This window comes from Apostichopus japonicus, chromosome 17 (genome assembly GCF_037975245.1).
Source record: "Apostichopus japonicus isolate 1M-3 chromosome 17, ASM3797524v1, whole genome shotgun sequence".
NCBI lineage: Eukaryota > Metazoa > Echinodermata > Holothuroidea > Aspidochirotida > Stichopodidae > Apostichopus > Apostichopus japonicus.
The window spans coordinates 1560421-1573888 of NC_092577.1; the positions used below are offsets into that span (position 1 = coordinate 1560421).

The 13468-nt window shown below is 41.3% G+C and overlaps 1 protein-coding gene across 1 annotated transcript; it reads right to left on the minus strand.

Annotated features, from left to right (window-relative positions):
* Positions 1–8797: 8797 nt before the first annotated feature.
* On the minus strand, positions 8798–12565 carry LOC139984511 (uncharacterized). The gene is made up of 2 exons (XM_071998427.1): positions 12238–12565; positions 8798–9816 (listed from the first exon to the last, which is right to left on the minus strand). The coding sequence occupies exons 1-2, from the start codon at positions 12290–12292 to the stop codon at positions 8798–8800; spliced, it is 1074 nt and encodes a 357-aa protein (XP_071854528.1). The 5' UTR covers positions 12293–12565.
* Between the last annotated feature and the right edge of the window lie 903 nt (positions 12566–13468).

Here is a 13468-nt window from a genome sequence, read left to right on the forward strand (position 1 = left end):
TATACAACAACAGCAATTTACTGTATGCACACAAACTTTTGTTGCCAAAGTAATGCTAAGCCCTGATATCAATTGCAACACACATCAGTGTGTAAAGACTATCTACCATTATCATCATACCAAGTTTGACGAAATTCCGACTAGTAATAGTAGCCAAGTAATTGCAATTTAGAGTAATTCACATTTGACCCCATGAACTCATTAATCTTCATGATATGAGCACCAAAATCAACAGGGTTCATCTACTTACTATGGGCCACCCACGCACCAAGTATGGTAATGATTGGTCATTCCCTTGTTGAGTTATCGTGCATACAAACTTTTCATAACGAAATATTGCTAAGCCCCCCCCCCCTTATAAATATGAATGATATCAATTGCAACACACATCAGTGTGTGAAGACTATCTACCAATATCATCATACCAAGTTTGACAAAATTCCAATAAATAGTAGCCAAGTTATTGCAATTTGGGGTTTTTCACATTTGACCTGTGACCTCATTAATATTTTTTAACTTTGACCTTGTATAACTTCGCACACAAAGGTCACACGGAGGTCAACCTATTGACATTTAAGATCAGAAGGTACCTTTAAAATCTGAAAATAGCATCGAAACTGTAAAAATCCCAAAAACACGAAAAGGTCACCAGAGGTCAAATTGAGGTCAAGGGTCACCCAGATGCGGGTCCAAAACTGGATTACATTGAAGCAACTCCCAACCTTAACGGACAGTCCGTTCTCAAGTTATCATAAAAATACTAGTTTTTATCATTAATTGACCTTTGTTGACCTCGGATCACATGACCGTTAAGTTTGAAAATATTCCCCTATACCATTTGCAACTTGTCAAAAAATATCAACCGTGTCACACCTTGGAACTGGGAGTTTTTGGGCTAAATGTCTGAAAATTAACTTTGACCTCGTATAACTCCGCACACGAAGGTCACACGGAGGTCAACATATTGACATTTATGATCAGAAAGTACTGTACCTTTGATATCTGAAAATAGCATCGAAACTGTAAAAATCCCCAAAACATGAAAAGGTCACCAGAGGTCAAATTGAGGTCAAGGGTCACCCAGATGCAGGTCGACAATTGGATTACATTGAAGCAACTCCCAACCCTAACAGACAATTTGTTCTCAAGTTATCGCATAAATACTAGTTTTTTATCATTAATTGACCTTTGGTGACCTTGGATCATATGACCGGTAGTTTGAAAATATTCCCTTATACCATTTGCAACTTGTCCCAAAATATCAATGGTGTCACACCTTAGCCCTGGGAGTTATTGCACTAAATGTCTGAAGATGAACTTTGACCTCATATAACTTAACACACAAAGGTCACCTTGGGTCAACTTATTGACATTTTTGTTCGGTGAGACGTGAATATAGCATCAAACTATAAAAATTCAAACATTTTTTCTTTGCCCATTTTTCCCCCCCCCCCCTTTGGTGACCTCGGATCACATGACCGTAAAGTTTAAAAGTATTCCCCTATACCATTTGCAACGATCCCTTACCCCATTCACAACTACTCCCAAAATATCAACCATGTCGGACCCTGTCAATGGGAGTTATTGCTGTTTGTAATATATTGGTTTTTGGCATCTAACTTACCTTTGCCGGCACCAAAATCAATGGGGTTCATCTAGTCACTATGGGCCACCCACCCACGAAGTATGGGAGTGATCGGTAATTCCCTTGTTGAGTTATCGTGCATACAAGCTAAAGCATCACACACACTCACACACGCACGCCAACCTGAATACATAGGTTTCTTTGCTTTAGCAAGGAACCAAAAAGCTGAGAGTTGAAATGCCGCATTTTGATGTGTCCTCCAATTTCCATACCCAGAAAAGAACAAAAGATTTTCTTACAATAGTGTTACATGCCCAGAGGTGTTAGGTGGGCTGGGGTAATGAGGGGGCCAGGCGGCTCATCCGGCTATAAAGGAGGGAAGAGAGACAAGAAAGCTGATCGTTTTGACTGATCGGACAGCAACGAGTTGTAACAGAAACTGTCCTAGCGCCCTCTATTACGACAATCAAAATTTTGTGGGGTCTACTAAATAGTTCACCCATTACACTCTCCCCCTCTTTATAAGATGTCGTCCCGACATGGAAATAAATATTGTCATGGCAAAATACACTCTGCCTTACTCCATAAAACTAATTACAATATCATCAAACTAATTCCTTCTGATGAACACTTAGAACTTTAACATGTTATATACAATAAAGGCTAAAAGTAAACAAAACAACTGCACACTAGACTGTTTCTAGGGTTACACCCTATGAACTCCAATACCTCAGACATCCTGGACCAATACCCTATCAAATTATTCTGTACATTTATACTAACTGCACGTATGACTTCCACTAGGCATTAACCTAAATTGACTACAACACAACCCACTTGTGTAGAGCAATAATACTACTACATAACCCTTGTGTAGAGCCTGGGAAGAATTGAAGTTAAAAACTCTTTGGTAACGCGTAATCCCAAATGAGAAATACTTCCTTACAGTGTATAAGATCAATAATCACTAAGTACATGAATAAAATATGAATGCCCATGTCACATATGAAGATTTCAATAAAGACAGCATGCATATCGGTAGCATCTACTACATGTAAAACAAACATCAACAGCCTTTCCAGTCTCTAAATGTGTCTAACCATGAATATGGTCCAAACTCAACATAATTGTTTTTAATTTTTAATTTTTTTTTTTTTTAAAACATATACTACAGTCACTTAAAACCAATATTCTCTAAAACATTGCTACAGGCCTAGGATACCTCATGGCCGATGGAGGTGGATAGCCCGGCTGTTGAAACCACTGATGCTGCATGGGTGCCATAGGATACCAGACATCATATGGAGCAACAGGTGGGGTACCAGATACAGTGTTAACTTGTGGGTGATGCTGCCGATATGTTGGTACACCGAGTTGGTTATAGGTAAAAACAGTCCTAGGTACTCTAATTCTAGACGTCCTCACATCCTGTTCAGGCTGCACCTCTGGATCATTCTCAGGTACTGGTTCATCTGATGGGATTACTCTTTCCAAGTTACCCCCTTCCTCTGTCAGAGTGTCTGGTTCCAGTTGTTGGACATTACCACCATCATCATCAGGCAGTGACATCTCTCCTCCAGGAATATTATCAGCTGGCATTTGACTGGCTACATATATAGGAACATCCCAGTCACTGTCACTAGATTCTCCCTCGGATTCAGTCAGGTTTTGGGACTTCTTGGGTTTCACCTTCTTAGTCTTACGACTCACTGGCTGTGGCTCCTCCAATGGCAAGGAGTCACATGGCAACAAGAGGTTCCTGTGAAGCGTCCTCTTCCTTCCTTTTCCCCTCTCTGGGGTCAGTTCGTACACAGGGACATCTGGTAGAAGTTGTTTGATCACAACGTAGATGTGTTCCTCCCAATAAGGCCTTAATTTAGCAGGGCCTTCATGGGGAGCCATATTCTTCACAAGCACTCGGTCTCCTGGTGATAGAAAGGTGCAATGAACTCTCTTGTCATATCTGTCTTTTGCTTTCTTTGACGCCCTCATTGCATTTCTCGATGCAAGAGCATAAGCTTCCTGCATTCTCCTCTTCCACCTTTCTGCATAGTCTGCAGGATCTCCACTTCCTTCGGACTTCTCATGTAGGTCAAACAGTAGGTCTACAGGGAGTTTTGGAGATCTCCCGAACATCATGAAGTAGGGTGCATACCCAGTGGACTCACATCTGGTGCAGTTGTAGGCATGCACACACTGTTGGAGTGAATCAGTCCAATTCTTTCTGTGTTTTTCTGATTGAGAACGCAGCATACTTAACAGGGTTCTGTTCATCCTTTCAACTTGTCCGTTTCCCTGTGGATGGTAAGGCGTCGTTCTGGAGTGTTTGATACCAGCATGCTCCTGAAGTTTTGCAAAAAGTTTGTTTTCAAATTCACGTCCCTGATCGTGATGGAGTTTCCTTGGAAACCCGAACTTCATGAAGTAGTCATTGAACAGTTTGTCAGCTGCGGCAGCTGCAGACTTGTTTCTCGTAGGGTAGGCTTGACAGAACCGAGTGTAGTGATCCATTACTACCAATATATACTCATATCCCTTACATCTCTCCAAGTGCAAGAAATCAATGGAAACAACTTCAAATGGCTCAGTTGTTTGTATAGGGACCATGGGTGCAACTGTGTGTCTTGCAGGCTTCTTTCTTTTCAGGCATTCGCATTCCTTTGTAACATAGTGTTCAACCTGCTTAGCCATATATGGCCAGAAAAACCTCTGTCTTGTCAACTCCAGGGTTCTTTCGACTCCTACATGACCCATGTCATTGTGTAATGCCTTCAACACCAACTTCCTATACTTCTCTGGAAGGAGGAGCTGCTTTCTGTTTATGGTTCTCCTCTGTAATAGTCCCCTGTCATCTATTTCAATCTCCTTCCATTTTCCAAGTAAGATTTGCACCCCCTTTGATTCTTGTCTCCTCTCTGTTTGTTTTGGAAGATGCCCCTGACGTTTGTACTCAAGCACCTTTCCAATAGTATCATCATTCTCTTGAGCAGCTCTTAGGGTGTCAACATCTATAGAGCCAAGGGTTGGTCGTGCTGCAGCCGTAACAGTCTCAATCGCATCCAAACTGCAAGGTACAGCATCAATGCAGCTAATATCGTCTTTGTCAATCGCCTGTAGATACTCCTTTGCTGCTGCTATGACACCATCAGGTATTTCCATGACACAATCATTGACCAATTCTTCCATGTTACCAACGTTAATAGGCATTCGTGAAACGTGTCGGCGTCATTATTCCTCTTGCCAGGTCTGTACTTAATGTTGAACCGAAAACTTGCAAGTTCAGAAACCCACCGTTGGCCAGTGGCATTAAGACGGGCAGTTGTCAACACATAGGTGAGTGGATTGTTATCAGTGAAGACGGTGAAGTTAACAGCATACTGCAGATAATCACGGAAACGGTCTGTAATTGACCACTTTAGAGCCAAAAACTCTAATTTGTTAGAATGATAGTTCTTTTCTGCGGGTGACAACGTCCTGGATGCAAAAGCAATGGCTCGCAACTTTCCTTCTTGTCGTTGGTACAAAACTGATGCCAGGCCTTGGTTCGATGCATCCGTGTGGAGGATAAATGGCAATTTAAAGTCTGGATATGCCATCACCGGTTGTTGGGTAATCTGATCAATTAGACCATCGACAATACTTTGGTGTTCTTGTGTCCAATTTATCTGTTCCCTCGAATTTGGGCTGTTTTTACAAGTCTTCTTCTTCTTTTTCCCATTCGATGCTGTTTTGTCATTGGTCTTTGTTGATTTTCCAAGGAGGTCATACAGTGGTCTGGCTCTAATGGAAAAATTTGCAACATAACTCCGGTAGTAGCCCAAAAAACCAAGTATTTGTCTAAGCTCACCAACAGTTGTAGGCGTTCTCTCCCTCAGAGCCAGGACAGGTTGTATCTCCGCAGGATCCATCTTATAGCCCTCTTCTGATACTACTCTACCCAGGTATCGAACCTGCCTTTGGAACAGTTTACATTTCGATGGCTTGAGTTTAACACCATGTAGCTGTAACCGTTTGAGGACTTTCCGGAGATTTTCGACATGCTGGTCAAAAGTTGGGGCAAAAACAAGAATGTCATCCAAGTATACAACACAGATTTGATTGTTGTACCCATCTAAACAATTCTCCATGGCCCTCTGGAACTCGGCTGGTGCATTCTTTAGACCAAAAGGGATTCTTCTCCACTCATGTAGGCCCCATGGTGTAATGAAGGCTGTCAGATGTTGGCTTTCTTCCGCCATAAACCCCTGGTGGTAAGCCTTCCCTTGGTCCAAGGTAGAGAACCATGAATTACCTGCCAAGCCATCTAATATATCCTGTATTTTTGGGATCGGTTGGCGGTCATCCATAGTTTTCCTGTTTAACTCTCGATAGTCGATACAGAGTCTCAGCGTACCATCTCGTTTGCGTACGCATACCACTGGAGAAGAATAGTTGGATTTGGACCTTGTGACCCAGCCTCGGTTGATGAGATCTTGAAGGTAGTCTTTAACTTCTTTGTACAGGGGGCGGGGAATGCTGGCATAGTTTTTCTGCACTGGTCTTGGATCACTTACATGGATTCTCATTTGAAGATCAGGAACACAACCTTGGTCAAAATCATCTCTTGAGAATGCAGCATTTTCTTCTTTCAGCATTCGTGTGACAACTTCCCTCTGTTTCACAGTTAAACCTGAGAGATCCACGGGAGGGCACCATTGTTCCTTCTGTTCACTGGCACTTTCTTTGGCTTCAGGAATAGCACTTTTATGTATGTCTTTGCCCACCTCAGAACCTCCTTCACAAGCATTAACAATTGCTTGTACCCGTAAAGTCATCTCTTCATCTTCGTCATCACAGGGTAAGTGGAGACAAGATTTGATTGGTTCCACACAACCCAGCATGGTGCGTTTTCTGAGCCACAAATCTCTGTTACTGGTGTTGATTACTGGAATCTGGACTCTGCAGGAAGATCCCTTGTTAACGGGGATCACTGTCTCTGGAATTTCCAGCCCATCCGGCCACCCTTGTTCTGGATTAGGATGGAAGAAAGCAGACAAAGTATTCTGTTCTGAACCAAAATGGACTCTACATGAGACTAATTCCATCTGACCTTTCTTAACACAGATGTCCTTCCTTCCTGTCCTACATCGGGCTGAAACTTGGTCACCTTCTAAGACTGCTTCAATTAGAGACCGAATGGCCCCTTCTCTTCTACCAGGCAGCAGTTTCTGCAGAGAGTTAACCAAAGTCTTCTCTTCCTCTGTATCCTCAATGACATGACGGATGACATTTGTACCCAGGATAGGCATCTCACGTTCACCAGGACAAACAAGCATCGGTACTGTAAGTGGCTGGAGTCCAGAATCTTTTGTTCCTAACTTTAAACTGACCTCCACCCAACCACTGTATGGGACATCAAGATCATTTGCCCCTTTTAAGTCCAACGTCAAGCCGTCTAATAACTCGCCAACAGGTCGGGGTGACTTGTCTACTAGGTGATCCCTTAACCATCTCTCGGGTAAAATAGAAACCTGTGCCCCTGTGTCCCACAGAACCTTCGTCTCAACACCTTCTATCTGACACTCCACTGCACAAGACTCACCAACCAATTTTACCACTCTTCTATTTGCAACTGGGTAGACAACATCACTTCTGTACTTTGAATCTTTAGGCATATCCTGGGACATTAGACCTTTGTGGGATGCTCCTCGTCCCTCAGGAGGGACCCCTGATCGTTTCCCGGCTGTCGACAAAACCGTGCAAAATGACCTAGATTGCCGCATTTGAAGCAGTGTTGACAACTATTTCCTTTGTTTGTCTGCTGACACTGAGGGCATCCTCTGCGTCTCTTCGGTAGTGACTGATGACCGGGTTCTGCTGTTGTTAACACCCTGTGTATCTCCGCCACTTGTGCCTTTAGTGCTTGCACTTCATCATACAAACTCTTTCCTTTATCTTTTTGTCCAGCCGGTTGTATTTTCTCTGGATTTGAACTTTCCTTTACATCAATCATTGCAGCTAACGGGCGTCTCTGCTGCATCTTTTTCACTCTCTCTTTCTCTCTGCATGTCACCAAATTAAGTTTCTCCATGAGTTCCTCATCTGTGAGATTACCATCTGTCAGGTAGGGCTTCATGTCATGTCTTATATCGGCATCGAGGAGTCCAGTAGAAACAGCATGGGCGAACATGGCATTTACAAGGGGCTTGTCATACTTAAACATGGCATCTGATTCTTTGGAAGCAAAGAGGACCTTCTGTTTCAATGCCAATGCTCGCAGAAGAAAACCCTGGGGAGACTCACGTGCGCCCTGAGAAACATTGCATAATTCTTGATAGAGGTCTGTAGCTCCTCTCTCCTGAAAATGAGCCCGCAAAAGTCGTCTCAGTGTGGGTAAATCGAGGTTGTCCCTACCTTCTAGGTAGATCCTGAACTGCAGTCCTGGGGTGATTGACTTAATTATTCCCTCGACTATCTCTTTTTCTGGAACGCCTTTATGGGAGGCACTCTCCACTTGGTGCATAAGAGACATAAAGCTAAGTTTATCCTTCTGTCCAGGTTCCCCTATCTGTCCCTGGATTTTAAAATCCTTTCTATATGGTATGGTTGGGGTTGACATCTTGGAATCTGGTGGTATTTCTTCCTCTGGCAGCTTAGACTTCAGTTCTTTCATTTTACGTTCACACTCTTTGATGGCCTCCATAACCATGTTGTTTTCCTCAGCGTCTTCTTGGCTAGCCATATTGCCGGTCTAGGAGACGTCCTGGCAGGGTCGCCAAAATGTTACATGCCCAGAGGTGTTAGGTGGGCTGGGGTAATGAGGGGGCCAGGCGGCTCATCCGGCTATAAAGGAGGGAAGAGAGACAAGAAAGCTGATCGTTTTGATTGATCGGACAGCAACGAGTTGTAACAGAAACTGTCCTAGCGCCCTCTATTACGACAATCAAAATTTTGTGGGGTCTACTAAATAGTTCACCCATTACAATAGCTACATTGATAAGACTTCTATCCTGTGTGAGATCCTTCAAGTGTCCTCAGATGTCCAAAGGCTCATTCTTACAGTAGCTACACTGATAAGGCTTCTCTCCTGTATGTGTTGTTTCATGGCTCCTAAATCTAGCAGCTTTGGAAAACTTTTTGTCACAGAAGTCCCCCTAATAGGGCCTCTCTTTTGTGTGTGCTCTTTCATGGACCTTCCAATTACTTGAATAGGCAAATTGTTTGTCACAGTAGCTACACTGATGAGGCTTCTCTGCTGTGTGTTCTTTCATGCCTCTTCAAAGCTTGAGACTGAGCAAACAATTTCTTACAGTAGCTACATTGATAAGACTTCTCTCCTGTGTGTGTTTTTTCATGGCTCTTTACTCTAGCAACTAGGGCAAACTTTTTGTCACAGTAGTTACACTGAAATGGCTTCTCACCTGTGTGTGTACTTTCATGTGTCCTAACTTGTCCAGATTCAGCAAACAATTTCTTACAATAGCTACACTGATAAGGTTTCTCTCCTGTGTGAGTTCTTTCATGTCTCCTTGTTTCTCCAGATCCAACAAACTTCTTGTCACAGTAGTTGCACTGATAAGGTTTCTCCCCTGTATGTGTTCTTTCATGTCTCCTCATTTGTCCAGACCCGACAAAAGTTTTCTTACAGTAGTTACACTGATAAGGCTTCTCTCCTGTATGCCTTCTTTCATGTATCTGCAAGCAACCAGTTTGGGAAAATGTTTTCCCACAATAGCTACACTGATAAGGCTTCTCTCCTGTATGTGTTCTTTCATGTGTCCTCAAATGTCCACATGAAGAAAACATTTTCCCACAATAGCTACACTGATAAGGCTTCTCTCCAGTATGCGTTCTTTCATGTTCCCTCAAACTTGAAGATTGAGCAAACATTTTCTCACAGTAACTACAATGGTAAGGCTTCTCTGCTGTGTGTGTACTTTCATGTATCTTCAATTGTCTAGATTCAGCAAACATTTTCTCACAGAAGTTGCACTGATACGGATTCCCTCCTTTATATGTTCTTTCATGGCTCTTCAAACTAGCAGCTTGAGCAAACATTTGGTCACAGTAGTTTTGTTTGGAATCACCAAAGGAGTTTTCTCCATCATTGGCCTTATCCTCCAGTCTGAATAAAACATGACATGAGTAGCTATCAACTGGTTCCCCAGACTCCTTTTCTTTCTTTGTAACATCCTGTTGATGTCCTTGGTGATGTGAGTGAGCAATGTGTCCAGAGGACAGTCCCGGCGATACTGAGAATTGAAGCAAAACACGAGGTTAAAATAGAAGGCTGTCAGGACATTGGTTCATATTTTAATGTGACATTTTAAAAGAGATAATTTTCATTTATGACTACAGATCAAATTTGCATTCAATCTTGCTATTCGGTAGCACCAAGAAGGTTCTAGCACTCCTGTGAACTTCATATGGTACTTCAGATGACATTTGAGCTTTTTGCACATGCAGCCTGCAGTGCCCTGCACAAATCTGTGTTCTACAGTACAGTAATTCCTGAAATGAATTCGCATACCACACATGAAGTTATTCCAAGGTTCAGTTTTAGGTGTTAAAAGGAGTTTCTGGATATTAATGATGATTGCTTTTAAACAAACTTACTAAAAAGACACATCCTCGTAGCATTTTGGATCAATAAGATTGGAATGTGTAAATATTGAGAGAACTTGTAATTGCATGCATCTGCCAACAGCAGAATAAAGTCATCAGATTCAAATGTCTTTGTTTGTCTAAAATTGAATTATAAATTCAGAGTTGTTTGCTAATTTGAATTTATTTCTGGAACATTCATAAAAACCCAGTAACAATTCTGTGGACAATTTTAATCTTGGGATAGTACAGTAGCCTACTGTACATGGAATCAAGCCTATACTAAATAAGACCCGTCAACTCTCCCGGTTTTACCGGGAGAGTCCCAGTTTTACCGGTTTTTGCTTCAATCTCCCGGCCTCCCAGTTTCATATTCTATTCTCCCGGTTTTTTAATGTTCATCACTTGCAACATTTCTGAAAATAGCCAACAATTAGTCCTATGCTTTGCAATTCCCCACAGTAACGCTGAACAGGAAAGGCTATTCAGTGTAGTTCGCAAGAACAAGACAGACAGTACAGTAGGTCAAGTTTCAAGCTTGATGGGACTCTATCTAGCATACTAGCCATGAAGTCACATTACCCAGAGTCCACTGTTCCCTGTTTCAAATGGAAGCCTACTAAAGAAACCCTGTAGAAAGCGAAGCAAGCTGCTGTAAACTACAACAAGAAACACTGATTGGATGATTCTCTCATTGTATTGCATAAGTAGACTACACTGATTTAGGAGTATTTACAGAATATCATTTCAGTTGGAAATTACCAACCTCATTATTTTCCTCTTGTTCTCCCTATTTTTTGGCCATGAAAAATGTTATTCTCCCTATTTTGGGGTCAAACAGGTTGACAGGTCTGCTATAGGGGCAAGTCCACGGAAAACAGGGAGGTCTGGTAATGTTAATAGTGTAACTCTGTTACTGTAAAGTTGTGAAGCAATGAGAGTTCAGTTTGGACGGTGTGTAACCATTGTGGTAGTTTAAATCCCCTTGGAATTGTTATCTCTCCTGGCATTAAGTAAACCAGTTGAAATTATTGGCAGATTATTACTTTTGCGGCTGCTCCTATGGATCAGCATGTGGTATCAGGCTTATCCTGGGATGGTGATATACACAATGTGTGATATTTTCTAGGGATACTCATGTGATCACATTCATCTCTGTAAATGAGTACAATTGTTAGGGCATGGTAGGAATGCACTGTAGTTTTTGTGTATTATGTCTTTAGCTAAGTTGTAGGGTAAAGTTCATCACTTGTATGTACATGTGGTATTTCCACGTTGACCACGTATGTTAAGGGATTGATATAAAATGCATTACCTTGGAGGGACAGGAAAGTCTACTCTGGTTGCTCTTGAAAGAAACATTCTTGTTGGTAGGCTTCACTGCCATGAAGCTTCAAGTTTGTAAAATACATCCAGTACAACACACCTAATCTTACTGTAAGAAGTTGTCTTTTCAATATATCACTGTTAAAAATAGCATCACCTCTCTGGATTGATTAAGTGTATAGCTTCATTCTCTGTCAATTACAATACTACTAGTACTAGTCTAACTCTAGTCTATGAACCCTGAATGGCTGGTGCTTCTCACAAAAGTGTTACAATATTCAAAGAGGCTATTCTTACGACTAGTCGTAACAATAACTTTTACGCATGCGCAGTTGCTTCAACGTAGCTATTTTTACGACTAGGACTTACTATTTTTACGACTAGGAGTAACAATATTTTCCGGTTAAGGGTTGGGTTAGGGTTACCCCTACTACATGCGCAGTTGCTTTATTTACTTTACTGCGCATGAATTCGCCGATGTCGTAAGAATAGTTTTACAATTGTTACGACTAGTCGTAAGAATAGCCACGGCCTACAATATATTACTATTAGAATTATGCTATCACTTAAAATTGCCCTATAATTATAATCTTGGCCTTTTAATCTGTTCCTCATTTGCATTAAAGCGTTTTTGCTCATCTCTTAAGGAGAAGTAAATACGCACAATGCTACTGCTAGACCTACAGTATTTAGTAGTCCAGAATCATGTACTGTATTATAGGTTTTTTTCGCGGAACCCTTACCAGTGATAACAGTTGTATCGTTCACATGTTCCACCTTTACCGAGAACTCAGTCATTTTGTTTCTCGTAAATCTTCTGCAAATTTCGCCTTTGGTCGGTTTCGTCTTGCGAATTTCTTTTTTTTTACACTTGACAATATTTGAAAATTGCAGCCCTAAAGTTGTGATTGTGGTTGCAGCAAAAGACTACGGTAGAACTAGAAGACGACATGAATTAATTAACGAATGGTTGCATACCTACGGAAGCGTAGAAAAGTCATGTAGGCTGTCATTTTGATGATGATATTGTAACAACTCGTCGATATATCAAGGTGAAAATTGACGTTTTGACTACGTATTCTAAATCGTCAACATGTCGAAAGTCTGAAGGTAAAAAAAAAATCCGTTTTCTTGAAATGAATCACCTCTTCATGGTAACAAAAATATGACAATTGACCTTATAATACCAAATGCGTCAAAATGCCATGATAAATCTGAAAACTGACGTTTAGTCTAAGTGCATCTAGCCAAAACGTGAGATTTATGATATTTTGACGTGTTAATACCTATTGACAAAATCGTCAAGTTTAAAGCTGTTGACAGTTTGATGGCTTTGTGCAAAGCGACAAAACGTCAGTAATAATCAATTTTTTTTGTCACTTTCATAAGTTGGTATGATGGAGTCAAAACGAAAACTTGGCTTCTGCCATTTTGATGAGATCACAGCAATACGTCAATTTCATGGTTTTGCTTATTTGGACGTTTTCATATTGGCTGACAAAATTGCAATTTTCAGATTGATGTAATTTTGACGAATTGTTGCATCTCATCACGTCAGTTAACATGTACCTTCTACGCTTCCGTTACCAGAAGCGCTTCTGGTTTTTTCTTTGCAGTATGCTATGGCAAGCCATATGTGCAATAATTCGATTAACAGAGTTTATCGCCTATAAACTCTGTCTTTCGATCGGTAAACTCAGATTATCGAATGGATAACCGTGTTTTTCGCGATAAATTCAGTTTATCGAGCGAAAAGCAGGGTTACCTCGATAAACTAAGATTATCGGCGATAAACCGAGTTTATCAAATAGGATCTATGTTTTTCGCTCAATAAACTAAGTTAATCGATAATCTCTGTTTAGTATCCAGTCTATAAACTCAGTTTATCAAGCGAAAAATAGAGTTTAATGGCGATAAACTCGGTTTTTTTTCTCGAATTATTGCACATGTGGCGAGCCATAGAAGGCACCACAC

What these genes read in the sequence shown, in the direction of transcription:
- LOC139984511 (XM_071998427.1), bottom strand. Translation starts at nt 12,292, where the DNA reads ATGACTGAGTTCTCGGTAAAGGTGGAACATGTGAACGATACAACTGTT. An exon ending in CGATACAACTGTTATCACTG is followed by an intron (nt 9,817 to 12,237) that starts GTAAGGGTTCCG and finishes TTCAATTCTCAG; the next exon opens with TATCGCCGGGACTGTCCTCT.